The 17,675-nt window shown below is 42.2% G+C and overlaps 1 protein-coding gene across 1 annotated transcript; it reads right to left on the bottom strand.

Annotated features, from left to right (window-relative positions):
* Positions 1-3,688: 3,688 nt before the first annotated feature.
* LOC308587930 (small ribosomal subunit protein eS10) lies at positions 3,689-9,708 on the bottom strand. The gene is made up of 6 exons (XM_081195903.1): positions 9,552-9,708; positions 8,313-8,462; positions 7,532-7,703; positions 5,509-5,586; positions 4,868-4,923; positions 3,689-3,784 (listed from the first exon to the last, which is right to left on the bottom strand). The coding sequence occupies exons 2-6, from the start codon at positions 8,460-8,462 to the stop codon at positions 3,743-3,745; spliced, it is 498 nt and encodes a 165-aa protein (XP_081052029.1). The 5' UTR covers positions 9,552-9,708; the 3' UTR covers positions 3,689-3,742.
* Positions 9,709-17,675: the final 7,967 nt, after the last annotated feature.

The following is a 17,675-nucleotide window of genomic DNA, read 5'->3' as shown; positions in this document are numbered from 1 at the left end:
ATGGGGAAATGAAAGCTACTGAAGTCCTCGTAAAATTTCTTAAAGGCCACCTCCTTGAGGATCCAAGAGTAAAGGAAAGACTGTCGAATACTATGAAGCCCTATGTTACCCAGGACAGGGCAGAAAACTTGGGAGGTACAAGATATCCCCTAAATTTGAAATAAGCACCAAAAACTTTTTGAAACACACTAACACATGTCCCTTTGGGGGGAAAGAGATGTGAAAATACTGAGTCTACAAATTGAACCCACCAACAGGGTTTCAATTTAGTACTGTGACTGTTCTTGTAAATAATGTGGAAAACTCACTGTTGCTGTCACCAACAAAGTAATTTCCAGATTATGATTCCATTAATGGATAAGGATGCCTCTGAATTCTATCTCCAGCTGGCTTTTGGGCCACAAGCCCAGGTACCAGCTGGGGGAGAAGCATTTCCTAATGGAAAGCAGACCCAGTGCATAGGATGGGCCCTCATCTTGTTCTGAAAATAACTGGAGATCAATGTTGTGTTGCGGGAAGTGGGGGATGTTTTCATTTGCCTCAGATCATGCTAGGTGTGGGTTTATCTAGTGCAACTCAGTGACATCCTGAGATGGGTGGAAACACTTCCTAATGGAGCATTACGCCACAGTATGCAATCCACACACTATATATTTAGCCCAATAGTGATTCAGTAGACAATTCCATGAGCACAAAAAGCTCAAACCGTTTTGAGATTTAGAAAAAAATCTTAAAACCACCAGACTGTCACTGACAAAGCAGCAAAAGAAATGCCCTCTGGACATCCATCTCATTACATAGTACTAGAAAGCATGCCAACTTTCCCAATCTAAGCAGGGAGCACATTTTTAAAACTAGCAACACAAATCTGAAAACAGTTGCATCTCACTGTGTATTTTGACATAGCCCTAATACAAAATGCAGAGAGAAAACATTAAACCATGTTTGCCTGCTGATATATTTGTACTTCTTGTTATAGCCTCGTTAATACTGTGTTTAATTGCATTTCAGTAATGATGCTGGAAAAGAATAAAATCTATTGAGTTGGAGCACAACATTACCAACCACAGAAAAGTTAACATGCAGAGCCATTATGCTCTGTGCAAGTTGGGGAGAGTCAAGAGCTGAATTCTGGGAGGTATGTGTATGTGTGAATCAGAGATGGAAAACCTTTTTCAAGAGCCACATTCCTTCATGGGCAATTTCTAGGGGCTACATGCAAGTGTGGACAGGGTGAACAGAAAAAGTGTGTGAGTCAAAGAAGCAGATATTCCAGCAACACAAGTCAGATTTCTACACATATGCATATTTTCATTCTTCACCCAGACAAGCAAGAGGCATGTTTAAGGACACATTCTAATCAGGCAGCTTAACATGTGGTCTGCGAAAGTGGGGCGTGACCTGCAAAGATTCCCAATAGAGGCTTGGAGGGCTGCATATGGCCCCATGACTTTACATTTCCCACCCTGGTATATACTGTATGCATTGTGTGATTTATTCTGCTTTTGCAAGTCTTGAGAAGGGACCAGGAATTATGCAGAGCAGAAGAATCCTGTCTCACCACTGGAACCTCTATCTAGTCCTTTAAAATCACAATGCAAATTTCTTCAAGACACCAAATTCTGTACTCAATGCACAACTGTCAATTTGTTACTGTCCTAAAACCCTGGTTATTACTCACATACTTAAGCCTATCTTCACAAGCATATGATCCTGACACTGTCTCTCAACCTAACCTATCCTTCATGGGTTTGCTATGAGAATAAAATAGGGAGGAGAACCATGTACACCACATTGAATTTCTTGGAGGAAATGTGAAATATAAATGTTAAAATAACAGACGGGCTGAGAGCATGGTCTTCAGAGATCTCATTCCGCCTTAACACCTTATATCACACCAAAAAGGAAAGCTGGGGATTTCCAATAATGTCTCCAGACTTCTAAAGAGCCCAGAACAAAGTAGCACCTATAAGCAGGATATCATCACCACACTGTGCAAAAAGCAGGTCATTAGCACCAATGGCATCATGGTTCTCGAGATATACGCAAGAAGCATGTAAAGGACTGCCCAGTATAGTCATACTTCATGTTGTGTTACGTTCATATTGTCTTTTCGGCTTGCGAACGCGGCAAACCCTTCATTGTGCATGCATACACAGAAGCACTCTATCGCGCTATGTGCTTGTGCAGAAGCGCCGCTCTAGTTGCGGACTTCTCGGGTACGAACGGCACCCCAGAACTGATCGTGTTCACAAGTACCACTGTACTGGACACTAGACCAATTTCCTCCAGCTTTACAACAGCAAACACTCTTCTATGTAAAATGGGTATTAAATAGTAAAAGGCAAACATGGTTGGCATGCTAAACGCCGTAACTCAGCTATACTTATTTTATATATAAAAAAATCATACCCTACTTTCACATTGTTCAGCATCTACTGGTGAAACTACAGTGGTACCTTGCAAGACGAAAAACGCGCAAGACGAAAGAGTTTTCCGTTTTTTAGTCGTTCTGCAAGACAAATTTCCCTATGGGCTTGCTTCACAAGACGAAACGTCTTGTGAGTTCTTACGAGTTTGTTTCCTTTTTCTTAAAGCCCCTAAGCCGCTAAGCCGTTAATAGCAGTACTTCGCAAGACGAAAAAACCGCAAGATGAAGAGACTCGTGGAACGGATTAATTTCGTCTGGCAACCTTATTTAAGAACTGCATTCTATAGTACCTTACACTTCTAATTCATAAATAGAAAAGGTTTCATATATTCGCTGCTCACTTTTTCTTCCAGTTCTCTCCAAATGGTTGTTACTGGCAAATGCTTGGTCCACTATCTCATTTTCAGTTCTCCATCAGTAAAGTGGAGATTGTGAGCTTTTGTGGAGTTTAATGGATGGAACCAAGCCTCAGGGACAGGAGAGACTATACTTCCAACAACCCCCAATTACAAATACATCCCAATACTGTAGCAAAGCTTTTTATGCTCGGTTGATTGAATCACAAGCTTGCTAAATATAGCAGCCTGTCCTGTTAATCAAAGCTTTTAAAAAAACTATAAAGCCAATACAGCAATCCTATGCACAAAACATATCTAGAAATATGTCCCATTAAATTGTTTGCCTTTTTCTAATTTTCCCCCCTAACAGGACCGAGGTCAAGCAAGAAATAGTGTTAATGACTGCTTTTACTTTTTGTGGGACAATGATGCCCAACTATGATTACATTGACTGCTAAGTGGCACATCAATCCACGAAGTTGTGAACTATGCAAGCCTGAAATTTAAGGCCAGAACAAATTGTATATAAAATTTCAATTCATTCTGCACAACTTAATCAAATTTCAGGAGGCAAGATAATGATGATTGCATCTAGAGGCAAAGAGGATAACATGGAGACTCCAGTTAGATGGGGAACATAATCAGGGAAGAATGGCCATAAGATAAGGAAGATAAGTATACCAACAATTAATGCTTCATCCCTCTGACATCAAGAAATCCTTTCCCATTTTCTTCAAGTTAGGAGTCTTAGAAAGAGCCACAAGGATTTGATATCTGTCTTTTAAAGTAAATAGTCAAGATACCACATGTCATCTTACACATCATTCCTATTATGTTTTGGGGTTTATCCTCCACATTTTAAAACAAGCAATTATTTCACCCATTAAGCTTCATAATTAAATGATTCAAAGCTACAAAGTGCATTTTTCACCTATTTATTATACACAAGATGCAACCAAACAGCAATAGATTTCTACTGAGGTGGTTGACCACGTCCACGCCCAAAGCCACCTCTCTGTAAATCAAAAAAAGAAAAAGAAAACATTATCAGTGCACCCACAACTACAACACATTTCATTCATTGGCATGATTCATCACTGCCTCTTCTCACTGCTAAAAATAACAGAAGTTACCTGAATTCTAAGATAGGCAAAATGGGGGCCAAAGCGCAACAAAACATCATTTATATGTACAAGAAGGCCATTCAAAGGCACTTATCTATAAAGAAGGCCTGGAGAGCATACAGGTGAAAAGCAGGCAAGCTGTAGCTCAGACACAAGTTCAATTATTCTAGTCAATGAGAGCCTAGGTCAAGTGTTATCAAAATTTCTACACCAAATTGGACAAGTGAATACACTGCATAGCAATGCATTTAAGCTATCAAGTAGTTGAAAAACACCAGCATTTATCTGGCAGGGCATGCATACTGCATAGGGATCAATTTGCCATAAATAAAATTGTGTTAGGTTAGGAAATAAAGAATTTACAAGGTGCAACGTGACAATGTAAAAAACCAACAAATGAAAAACCTTAGGAGAAAGTTAGGTAGCTCAATATTAATCCCAGATTTACACTGGCAACATTTTGCTATCTTTTATTATTCATGAAATATGTTATTTGCAAAAATAGCAGCTGTCCCCATTGTCTAATCCAGCAACTCTAGCAAGAGAGATTCTCACATGGGAAGACACCTGCACTTACTGCCCATGAATATTTGGCTCCCCATTTCTATCTGCATTGGTGACCCCAAACTAGCCAGATGCATTTTTCAATGGAATGGGGACATGTGCCTGCTTCTGGGTTATTATGTGGGACTAGCTGCCGATGACTACAGTTTGCCTGGAGTCTGTGCTGCCTAATCATCATCACCCTATGCTGTTTTAGAATTCATATTGTACTCAGAAGATAGCTTTATTAGCATGTGCCATCCATATTATTACCCCAGCAATATAAAGAGAAGCCTGAAATACATGTAATTGTGCCTGCAATACTGTTGCCAACTCAACAAGGAAGATATGAAAGTGTCTGATTTTGGTCAGAGGCGCTTACATGTTCTTTTAAGCATTTGCATAAAATTAAATATTCTATATATACTTACAAACTGAAATTCAGTAGCTGACCCAGCTCCAGCCTCTGCCTTCTTGTCAGCACCAGCTGAGAAGAAAAAACACTCCACATTATTCAAGGCAAGGAGTACCACGTAGAGACGTATCTATAATCTTTGAAAGCGTTTTTAAAGTATCAGAATGCTAACAGTCAAGATATTATTTAGGCATACATTACTTATGCAAGTTGATTGCATAAATACAATATTCCTGCCCTACAAATGCTTTTGCCCTGGCAGTATCCCTTTCCTACTCTGGGAAGCTTGACAAGCCCAGCCAACCTTCCCACCAGTTTAGAATATAAGCAGAGGGGAATTGTACCATTATGTCACACTTCACTTTTTATCTTAGCGCAAGTCCAAAGCACAACTGGAAGGATTATCGCAAAAGCCCAGGATTAGGGCTGTGCTGCGCTACCCTGCTCATGCGCTCATATTCAGAGACTGTCCAACTCCCAATAGGGGAAGGTTCCTAGGTACCAGCAACCACATTTTGGCTGGTTCCCAAGGCTAGCCAATACATGCTAATTTCCTCCAAACTTCAATACTATCTCATTTTAAATAAATGAAAAGCTAGATAAATGTACAAGAAAACAATGGCAGAGGCCGGTTAACCTCTTGTTTTAAACACTTACGAGGAGCAGCACTGCGTCTGTAGGTGTCCCTGTCAGCCTCTCCCCGTGTAAGGCGAGCAGGACGCTCACCCTCCAAACCTGAAAAGGCAAAAACAGGACACATCAATCAAGAAGCTTTCAGCTTAACAGTCATAGAGTTTTAAGCTGTTCTTCAAAAACGTATATATTATTTAAAATTAAGTCAGTAGTATTTATTAACCACATTGTGTACCAGTGTGTTGATAGAACATTTTTATTACAAGGTAAAGGACTTCAAAAATACCAAATACATTTCTCCCTTGAAAAGTGCTATTTTTCTAACAGTTCAGCTGAAAGCTAAACCATTTGGACCACTCTTAACCATTTTGAAAAAAAAGTCTTTCAATTCAATGGAGATCTATGCTTCAAACTACCAAAACATGCAACTCACCAGGTAGACTTGAGCAACACAATTTGGCAACTCAATGCACTACTTTAAGGCTACAACTGAGAATGAAATGAGATATACTAGAAAGAAGGTGGATAAAAACAGAACAATCACCTTCACTATGATCTAAGCATTATTTGAGGCATGAGCAACCGTCACTGCCTTCAACCCGTGGGCCTGAATTCCTGGTAGTGTTGAATGCTAAACTTACAGTGAATTCTCTATTGGCAAGGTAAGTTGATACACACAAAGTCACTTGTCATAAAGCAGGCAGTACATGGCTGTTATATCCCAAGCAGTTGCCTCCCTTGTACATTTAAAACCAGACTAGATTTTCATCTATTGGGTATCGGTCATGGTCAAAATTCTGTACATGGTTGGGCTTACAGCTGGATGAACCTGAAAACAGATCCAAGAGACCTATGCTATTGTGACAGATGAATCTATAGCAGCAACACTCCGCTAATAACTGAATGCACTATCAAATATGTAAGAATCACCTAATCAAGTAAAGTCGTACCTTGGATCCTGAACGCCTTGGTACTTAAGACATTTTGGCTCGCAAGCACCACAAACCCAGAAGTGAGTGTTCGGTTTGCAAACATTCTTTGGAACCCAAACGTTAAACAGGGCTTCCGCGGCTTCTGATTGGCTGCAGGAGCTTCCTGCAGCCAATCAGAAGCTGCGCTTTGGTTTCTGAACATTTTGGAAGTCAAACAGACTTCCGGAACAGATTCTGTTCGACTTCCAAGGTATGACTGTATACAACTGCCTGTAAGCTTATTCAATATGTCAACATGAGAGTGCAAAGCATGTGTAAAAGCCATAGGAAATAAATTCAAACAGAACTCTGCTGAATGTGTCACAGTTCAAAACTGTACATGGCCTTGATGTGGCAAGTTTAAATTATTTTCTCTTCAAGGCAAAACAAAAGTTAGCAGTCTGACCAGTATCATTCTTATGACCGTGCTTATATGACCAAAGAGACTTTTTAGGACTGATTCACCTGGACAACCTAAAGGTAAATTAAGCTAGAAACATTTCATTAAAATGTAGAGTTTTCTAAGATACAATGTCTCCAATAGATTCACACCTACAAGGATAATGAAACACCTCCATTTCCAGCCCTGAAATATATTTGGCAAAGTCAGGCTTCTTAACACTGTGCTCCCTTAATTTAGCTCCAATAAAATATAGCTGTCTTGGATGTAGAAATGAATAGTGGTAAGGAGCCTTAGTTAGCAAAATACAAATGAATGCAATAAACTGTTCCATTCCTGCATTGCAGGGGATTGGATTAGATGGCCCTTGGGGCCCCTTCCACCTCAACAATTCTGATTCCTAAAGTCAATGGCCTAGTAATTTGTACAAGTTGAACTCATAGTACCTGCAACCTATCAGACACTTGTCCTTCTGTAACGGTGCATTCACATAGTTGAAGGCACATCCCAGCAGAAATACTTAAATGTTTGTGTCCTAGTCTTCAGATCTAGAGGACTTTGTGAGAATCACGTTCACAAATCCAAGTGCTTTTGCCAAAATGCTTCATCCAAGGAAAGCAATTCTGGACACTACGTCAACAGCAAATCCAAGCAAGTAATGTAAATTAAAGCTTACCTTTTGGCCGGGGTCGTCCAGTTTCAGGACGACTGCGACGCAAGGTGGCAGGCACAATTTCAGGCGGCAGATGGAGATAGTCCCTCAAGTACTGGATGCCCTCATTGGTCAAATACCAGTAGAAATGCCTCCATGCAAACTGCTCCTTCACGTAACCACGAGATTTCAGCGACTAAGAAGATATAAGTCTAGTTATAATTATCGTTAATACTTATTTGTTCACAGCAATTCTTAATAACGTTAATTAACACTAACAACTTTCTACATCTTGAACTCTACATGCAAACATTAGTGGCAAAGGCAGCTCATCATTAGGGATGGGGAGAGGGGAACAAATCATCGCCAGTTTTAAAAGATGGATTATGTTGTATAATGAGATTGCAGATGTTTATGTAAGCGTTCTGTAAAATATGGCAAGTATTTGGTATTCCCTTTCTTCCTACCACTATGTTAATAAAACTGTTAGGCATTTTAGGCTTCCCTACCTAACTAGCCTAGCTTTCAACCTTTTCAGATCCAGAACTCAACTCTTAATTCCAATTGGCAACTTAGGACCCAATTTAAAATTATTTACTGCAAAGATCTTTCAGGGACGTGAAAGTTGCACTTCCTGCACTCACTTCTTCTATGCAACTATTAGAAGCACAGAAGCCTTGACCTGGATTGGTTAGAGTTATTTTTCAAAAGATGAACAGCATTCAGAAAATGTTGGTTATGCTACCACTGGTGCAACTCACTTAACGTCAGGGTGCAACATACCAGTTGAAAGCCAGTGCCTTACCTGCATTGCTTTCATGACGTGGAGGTTGGGCACATTTTTGTCTGCCAGTTCTGGGTGTTTGGGCATATGAACATCTTTCTTCGCTACCATCACTCCCTCCTTAAAAAGGAGTTCATAGATGGCAATGCGGTTTTTTTTAGGCATCAACATCTGTAGGAAAATATAGATTCAATTTTAAAGAGCCACCCTTTTTTACTTCAAAGTTAACACACACACACACACACACTCAAGAAAATGGTACAAAGCAACCCAGCACATTATTTTACTGCTCTGTTGGAAGCTGAAGAGTATGAAAGAAATGGTGCACACTTAAGCTTACATTAAAATGTTGTATACCTCAATTTAAGCAACGCTAGACAAGACCTGTCATAGCAAACTGCCTTATACCAAATCAGACTTTGTCCATTTAGCCCTGTAGCATCATCTCTTAAGTGTATCAGGAAGTAACCCTATTAATCATAAAGTATTCTCTCTATTCATTATCTACCACCCGATTCTTTAAAATATTGATATGAATTGAACATGGGACCCTTTGCACTGACCTACACTTTCTCTGGCAACATCCATGCAGAATACTCAGAAAAGCAAGTTCCGTATAAACCAGGTGCTCTATGCAGCCTCCACTAACCATTACAGCAAGAGTAAAGTTTGATGATATTGAGAACTTTTGACTTGAAAGCTGTAATCTTGGATACTGTATACTTATTTACCCCATTCAACTCAATGAGGCTTTCTTCCAAATAACTATGCCTCAGGCTATTAAGATAGTTTCACATAAAAGTTTCCCTAGCAAAGTCCCCATTTTTATCATTAGCCTAACTCTGTCTTCATTTAAAGCCCTAAAACGACCTCTCACCACTCCCTGCTTTGCTTCTTTGCAGAACACGTTCACGGACACACAACTTCCATTTTACCATCGGCTTATTATATACCATGCACGTGCTCCTCGAGGGAGACGGGCGCGAGGGCTAAGCTAGTGTTAAGTCTCCCAAGCCCACACGCACTCTAACTCTAGGGGAGCCGCGGCCTGGCTTAACAAACTGCCGCCTTCCAGCCGGGCACCCAATCCCCGCCCCGCATCCATGCCCCGTTTTCCATCTCCGACTCCCCTCCGGCCAAAACGAGCCTGGCAGGGAGGAAGAGCAAGGCGCCCAGGCGTAGCAAAGTGAGGAGCCGGGCCGGCCAGGCGCAGGATGGGGGCGATGCGGGGAAGATGGGGCGGCCAGAGCAAGGCCTTACCGTGGCGGCGGCAAGAGGCTCGAACGCTGGAAAGGAAGGAGCATGCGCAGTGCGAGCACTTCCTCCCTTAGAAGGACCCTTGCGTTTAAAGAGGTGTCTACTGCGCTGCCCGAGAGTTCCGTTCTCTGCGTCCCTGCTCAACTATCGTGGACCCGGAAATAGGGAAAGCGTCTGATTAGAAATACTAGTCTAATCGCTACTCGGGGAAGCCGTAATTATAGCTGTCTCTGATGTATGTTACTTTATTTTCTTGTGAAAGTTCCTTTTTTAAAAAGCCATAAACATACAATGAAGATCCAACTGTAATAAGTAACAATGTCTCTAATTAACGTGTTGTGTACGCTTCTTTATTTCATACATTACCTAGCAAAAGACAGCTAGGCCTAGCATTTGCTGCATTAAAGCAGTCTGGGGAATAAGAAAGTACTGGGGCTTGAATCAATTTTGTGCTTAGAATCTGGGTGCTGCTGAAGCCTTTTCTATATTGATGTATTCGTGCGGCAAATTAATTACAACGTTGCATTCATACACTGGCGCCTTCCAGTTGGGCTCCTGCAGTTGCACTCTTGCGAGGGGCTGCCTTTCAAGACCGATCAGAAACTCGTAACTGGCACAAGATGTCGCCCTCCCCCCTCCCATTCCTGACGGGTGCCAGTTGGTCAAAGCACACTACACCTATCTTGGTCAGTTGCAGTGGTTGCCAGCACGTTTCCAGGCCCAATTCAAAGTGCTGGATGTGTCTTTTAAAGCCCCTAGCAATTTGATATACCTAAAGAACCACCTACACCAGAGGTGGAGGCCCTCAGGACACCTTTGCCTCTGGCCCCAACAACACCACTGGTATGTGGCCCTTGGGAATGAAATGTGGCCCTCAGGCTGAAATAACCGGTATGTTTTTCACCACTGGCCTAGGATTGGCGTATTTCAAAAAGTGAAAATCCAGACACGAGAAGTTTTTGAGCTATTTTTAAGTAAATTCGCCAAAATCTACACTTCCTACATGGGTTGCCATACGTCTGGATTTTCCCAGACATTTAAGTGTTTTCCGCCCAGGCACTGCTTCCGACGGCTGAATCCCAGCATCTGGGAAATTCCAGACATATGGCAACCCTAGATCATCATCATCATCATTAAATGTCATTTAATAATGCCAGGCCACCTGTACCTCAAAATCTACATCAGAGAGTCTGCTCAGAAGCCTTATCCCTTATATCCTGTCAGTGAGCTTTGAAGACCTACTTTTCCCATGGCGCTCTTGATGGGCCAAACTGAGTGCCTTTGGGAGCAAGGGTGGGGTGTCATTTTAGTAAGTAAGTAAGTAAGTAAGTAAATAAATGTTGGGGTCATAAATGGGCCGCTAGGCTGAAGCCATCTGAATTTTTATTGCTACAGTTTCATTGTTTGGCAATGGATTTTAGGGTTAGTCTTATAAATGAATATTTTTAATGGTTTTTTATTGTGTTTGGCTTTGCATTTGCATTTATGTTATGAGATGCTTTGTGAAGCATGTGCTTAAAAAGTGGTCTATAAATCATTTAAATAAAGAAGTAATGGAAGGGTTGCTGTGCTATATTACACAAGGAAAAAATGAAGGATGCAGGGCATGCAGAAAATTGGGCTGCGCAAGTAAACACAGAATGCAACAAAAAATTGTCTGCAAGGGAGTTTATGCAGAGTCTATGCCTGTACAGCTGCATGAGATCCTGCATCCCTACAAGGGTCAACGTTTTGAACTGAAGGAATTAAGGGAGCTATAAAAATACTGACCATTCACAATAGCAATAATTGGTGATAACTCAAACATCTTTGCTATATTATTTAACACTGGTAGTGGGAAAGGTGACTCTTTCTTGATTTCTTAATATATTCTAATTCAACAATTTTACCCTGGAATGAAGTCTTTGAAATTCTCTTCTCATCCCTAGGTTTAAATATCTGTTATGTGGCCTGTTGTTGCTGGTGAGTAGCTATTCAGATAAGGTAGCTGTGTGCAATGAAGAACAGGTTTCCCACCTACAGCTGGTAACCATTTGACCTTGGCTCTCCTTACTCCTTTGAAAATATTTGACTTCCTAACGGAGTTCTTATGGAGATGCCATGGTGAAATTGTTTGGTATGATTGTTTAAATACAGTTACCAAGGAAATATGTGTGAAAATGCTTTTCTATGTGTAAAGATTAAACAAAAGTTCCTTTTCTCCCTCTGGGTTATGGGAAACTTTCATAAACTATGGTCCTGCCCACAGAATAATAATAATAATAATAATAATAATAATAATAATAATAATAATAATAATAATAATAATAATAATTATTATTATTATTATTCTTTATACCCCGCCCTCCCCAGTCAAGGCCGGGCTCACAGTGGCTTACACGCAATAATAAAAACAAGTTGAATGATTACAACTTAAAAACAAAATTAAAATACAACATTAAAATATTGAAACATTAAAATATTAAAATGTAGCCTCGTTGCAGGAGGAGAAGGAAAAGAAAAAAGAAATAGAGGGAGGGAGGGAATCAAATTGGCTCCAAGCCAAAGGCCAGGCGGAACAGAAGACCAGAAGGGGGCAGTGTAATTATTAAAATAAACTAGGTTCCTGAAATTTTCACCAAGGCGGGCCTTAAATGATTCTTAGAAAGTGATGTAGAAACAAAATACAGTATCCTCCCTCTTTCTACTGGTCCACTCTCACACTTGTGTCATGCGTCACAGAGCTAAAATAGTCACTGAGTACTTCTTTTTTCTCATTGTTATTAAGAAATGCAGTGGTACCTCAGGTTATGTACTTAATTCGTTCCGGAAGTCCGTTTTTAACCTGAAACTGTTATTAACCCGAGGCACCACTTTATCTAATGGAGCCTCCTGCTGCCGCCGCGCCACCGGAGCACGATTTCTGTTCTCATCCTGAAGCAAAGTTCTTAACCTGAGGTATTATTTCTGGGTTAGCGGCGTCTGTAACCTGAAGCATCTGTAACCCGAGGTACCACAGTACAGATGTTTACTGCAAATAGAACAAGCTAAGGAAGGGAAATTGGTGCAGGGTCCTGATCTAGTTCAGGCACACATTCTGGATCAGGGCCCCATGACTGCTTTTTCTTCAAAATAAAAGTGACTGGTTTAAAAGCATGCTTTTAAAAAAGTGTGAATCATCTTGGTTTCAAAGAATATCGCGGAGTATTCTCTTTTTGGCCCCTGCAGCTGTGCTGTGGGATGCCACAGGACACCATCCTTTTCTCAGTGCTATGTAACATGTATATGAAATCATTGGGCGCTGTCATTAGAAGATTTTGTGCAAGGTGTCATCAGTATGATGATGATATCCAGATTTATTTCTGTGTAACACTTGAATTAGGAGAAGCCATTCAAGCTGTAGGCCAGTGGCTGAATGAGGGCCAACAAACTGATTCTAAATTCTGGCAAGCCACAGGTATTGTGGGTAAGCAGTACCCAAGTCTGGATAATTGGTCATTCACTTGCTTTGGAAGGGGCTCATACTCTCTCTGAAAGAGGAGGTTCATAGTTTAGGGATGCTAATTGATCCATCCATGTTACTAGAGGCCTAGGTGAGCCCAGTAACTAGGAGTGCCTTCTACCAGCTTTGATTGCGAACACCTCCAAATCTTCTGTTTGGCCCAAAAGATGTAAAGGTAAAAGGTAAAGGGACCCCTGACCATTAGAGGTCCAGTCATGGCCGACTCTGGGGTTTCAGTGCTCATCTCGCTTTATTGGCCAAGGGAGCCGGCGTACAGCGCACTGAAACGCTGTTTACCTTCCCGCCGGAGTGGTACCTATTTATCTACTTGCACTTTGACATGCTTTCGAACTGCTAGGTTGGCAGGAGCAGGGACCGAGCAACGGGAGCTCACCCCGTTGCTGGGATTCAAACTGCTAACCTTCTGATCGGCAAGTCCTAGGCTCTGTGGTTTAACCCACAGCACCACCTGTGTCCCAGAAGATGTAAAGGTAAAGGTACCCCTGCCTGTACGGGCCAGACGTGTCCGACTCTAGGGTTGTGCGCCCATCTCACTTAAGAGGCCGGGGGCCAGCGCTGTCCGAAGACACTTCCGGGTCACGTGGCCAGCGCGACAAGCTGCATCTGGCGAGCCAGCACAGCACACGGAAACACCGTTTACCTTCCCGCTAGTAAGCGGTCCCTATTTATCTACTTGCACCCGGGGGTGCTTTCGAACTGCTAGGTTGGCAGGCGCTGGGACCGAGCAAAGGGAGCGCACCCCGCCTCTGGGATTCGAACTGCCGACCTGATGATCGGCAAGTCCTAGGCACTGAGGTTTTACCCACAGCACCACCCGTGTCCCTCCCAGAAGATGTAGCCAGTGTCAAATGCAATGGCTTGACTGTTGGCACAGAATATCACAATCATGTAACTCTATTGTTAAAATAATTGCACTGGCTGCCAGTGAGCTTCCAGTCTAAGTTCAAGGTACTAGTGCTAATGTACGAAGCCTTTATAGCTCAGGTGTAGGCTGCCTAAAAGCCTGTATCACCTTTCTGTATCAAAGAGGTGCTCCTGCAGATGCCATCCCAGCAATAGGTCTGCCCCGTACAATGTAGGAATCAGACTTTTAGTATAGCAGCACCTGCCCTTTGCACCTTCCTTCCATGGAATATTAGACAGGCACCATCTCTATTAGCGTTTTGGTGACTGTTTAACACCTTCCTCTTCCAACAAGCATTCTTAAGTGGACATTTTGATCCCAGTCTTTATCTGCATCAAACTAGAAATTGTAATTTACATGTTTTTGTTGTTAATTGCTTCAGGTTGCTTCACAGGAGGCATTTCGTAAATGAAATGAAATAAATAATATGGTTCTAAGGGTAGGAGTTATCAGTCTACCTTAAGCACACTTCAGTTGGAGGATGGCATTCATAGAGCTGTATCTTCACAAGAGCCCTTCCAAGTCTTGAAAACATTATTCATTATAGTTTTGCACATATAAGCCAATCTTCTCCCACATACCAGCACCTCTGCACTCTTTTGAAAACTGCGCCTGCTCATTTCTGTCTGTTGTGCAGCTCTTAAGAGCGATAGACCTGTGTTTGGGGGGAGGTAGCAACCCTAGATGTTAAATAGAAGCCACTGAACCTTTCAGATTAAGTGATATAGTCTTTGGCTTCCACTCCTCAACCTTTCCAGGAGAACAGGGAAACCAGCAGATATTCTTGCTGATCAAATCAAGCATCATGTGGCTCCACCTGACATCCAGTTCAGCCTTCTGATTGGACAAAAAAAACCCACTTTCCCCAAATAATCCCGAGAAGTGTAGTTTGTTAAGGGTGGTGGGAGCTGTCGCTCTGTGAGGGGTACATTTCCCAGGATTCTCTGGGGGAAGTCATGTGCTTTAAATGTGCATTGAATGTGCTTTAAATGTATGGTGTGGGTCTGCTTAAAAGTTACTCTTCATGTTCCTTCCCTTTTAAAAGCAACTCCTTCTAAAAGTCTGAGTCAGAGCAGTGGAGAGATGGAGCTCCTCTACACCAGCCTAGTTTCATCACAGCCATGTACCAGTTTAACATATCACATTGCATCCATGCCACCAATCAGGGACTGTGTAAAGGAGAATGAATAATACAGGAGAAGGGTAGCAGTCAGCTTTGGCTGAGTAGACAGTGAGAGAGAGGTTCCCCAGAGGACTGTCAATGCTGTCCCAGCTCAAATAACTATGCTCTTGTTTCTGGTGCATATGTAAACCAACCAACACAGAGCCACTTCCTAGATGCAAGGTCTGAAGGAAAGGGTGTCTGTAACATCTCAAATCAATGCCAGAGGGCAGGTGTGAGAATCCCAACCCCCATTTATATACTCCATGCTAATGTAAAAGGAAGAAATTAACATCACAGACTAAGGCTGCATACCACATTTGGATCTGTGTCCTGACCTGTGCTCCCTCTTTTACTTTTCCTTGTTTCATATATTCACCTAGACCCATCTAGAATTATTACTGTGAATCCTTCCTCCTCCTCTTTTGCCTCCTCTGGATAAAACGCATGTGGTGTTGCCATACATGTACATCCCCCTTTCCCTGCAAATATGTTCACCTTTGCAAGGATCTTCATTATCCAATGGATAATCACGTGTAGGGAACTGGATCCAACTGGTGGGCAAAATCCTTATCCCCACCCCCACCTAGCCACACAAGCCAAGGCTGACGAGTGGGTAGTGCTACACACCTGTCATTGTGATGTCAGGTGACCCAATTCTGCCTGGATGGATGATCAGCATGATAGTTGTGTGTGCTGCCCTTTTCAAACCCCACCAATCAGCTGATGCAAGGGCTTTGCTGGTGCTTCTGAGCATAGGAATACAGTAAACTGCTTTATACTGAGTCACACTATTCATCCATCTAGCTCAGGATAGTCTACACTGGCAGCAGCTCTCCGAGAGTTTAAACACGGGTCTCTCCCAGCCCTACCTGGGCATGCCAGGAATTGAACCTGGGGTCTCCTGCATGCAAATTATGTACTTTACCATTGAGCTATGGTTCCTTCCCAAACTCTCAGACTACTTTAGAAATGCACATTTAGGGCATGTCCCAGCATTGTGTTGTGTGGATAAGCAGCACTTTGAGTCAGAATACTAGTAGTCACTCACAAGCATGCCCAAGGCCAGTCCCTAAGCCAACTGTTGCAAGTTCAGACATATATGAAGGATCAGCATGGGTGGCAAAGCTACTGTAATGCCTCACATAGTGGTGGTACCTCTAAACTTCCACAGTGGGGAGTATTCTCTAGGGCTTCCACTGGCTATGCAGTTACTGAAGGAATTTAGAACTACCATCATTATTCCGTCTGCTTTTACTCTTGCTGTCTGAGCTGATCCTGCCAGGCCATCTGGACTAAGAGCAATCAGCACAGGAGCTGGAACCTTCAATGTGGGTTGTCTGACTCGTAATCTGATTCAGAATGCTGATCCCTGCAAAATGCTATATATAGAAGTGACCATTTTTTGAGGTACTTCCAGTTGCGCTTCCTGATTCAGCACTATCATTACTGCTGGGAGCCACATCTGCAAGTGCCCTTACTTTGCCTTAGGGAACTTCCAGATTGTCTCTATTTTGGGGTGGCATTCAATCGCATACTGCCAAATTCAGATTGTGCAATTTGGGTTAATTTTTGTTTTCTTGTGCAACAAACCTTCTTCCTCCACCCCCACCTCCAAAGTGACAGAAAAATGCACTGGGAAGTGCAGGATTAGGATAGCAAATGCTTCATGCACTATTGCATAACCTCCTTGCAAACAAATCAGAATAAATGCTTTAACTAAATAGCCAGCATCATTCAACCTCCCTATAAACAAATGCCGTATTTTTCGCTCTATAAGATGCACCGGACCACAAGATGCACCTAATTTTTGGAGGAGGAAAACAAGAAAAAAAATATTCTGAATCTCAGAAGCCAGAACAGCAAGAGGGATCACTGCGCAGTGAAAGCAGCAATCCCTCTTGCTGTTCTGGCTTCTAGGATAGCTGCACAGCCTGCATTCGCTCCATAAGACGCACACACATTTCCCCTTACTTTTTAGGAGGGAAAAAGTGAGTCTTATAGAGCAAAAAATACGGTAGATTGAGGAGGAAGACAGAACAAAGAGATTGTCTGGAAATGACCTTTGAGGCTAGGACACAGGTAGGGTGGGTTGGATTCTAGGACACCCCAAATTGTTTTGGAGGAGATGACTTCTGTCTGCACACAAGGCCCTTGGGTAGACAGAACCCCACTGCTTTCAGCCTAGACAGGAACTGCTCAAGCATCATGTCAAAAGGAGAGGCAGCTGTGGAGAGGCAGGTGCCATTTGTCTTTAATGGCAAATGAGCCAGCTGCTCTCATGCAGAAAGGATGCAGTAATGTGGATGTCATGGCAAGACATTCCTGCAGAGTAGGCAGGTCATTTCCATCAAGGTCAGAAGCTATATCTGACAAGTTAAGTACGGTAAGTTTGTTCCCGTTTGGAACTTAGTTGGGTGACTGTAAAGAGTGCAGGAAATGTTACAGAGCAAACCTCCTTTCTACCTTTGATTAAATCAGGATCAAATCTCCTCAACTCCCACCTAGTCAATGCTTTGACTTGCCCCAGGAAATATCAGGCTGTCATTTGATTTGGTT

The sequence above is a fragment of the Podarcis bocagei genome (assembly GCF_964188305.1).
Source record: "Podarcis bocagei genome assembly, chromosome: 5".
NCBI classification, from domain to species: Eukaryota; Metazoa; Chordata; class Lepidosauria; order Squamata; family Lacertidae; genus Podarcis; species Podarcis bocagei.
Note: the sequence above shows the minus strand (reverse complement) of the source record. Positions and strands in the feature narration are given on the sequence as shown.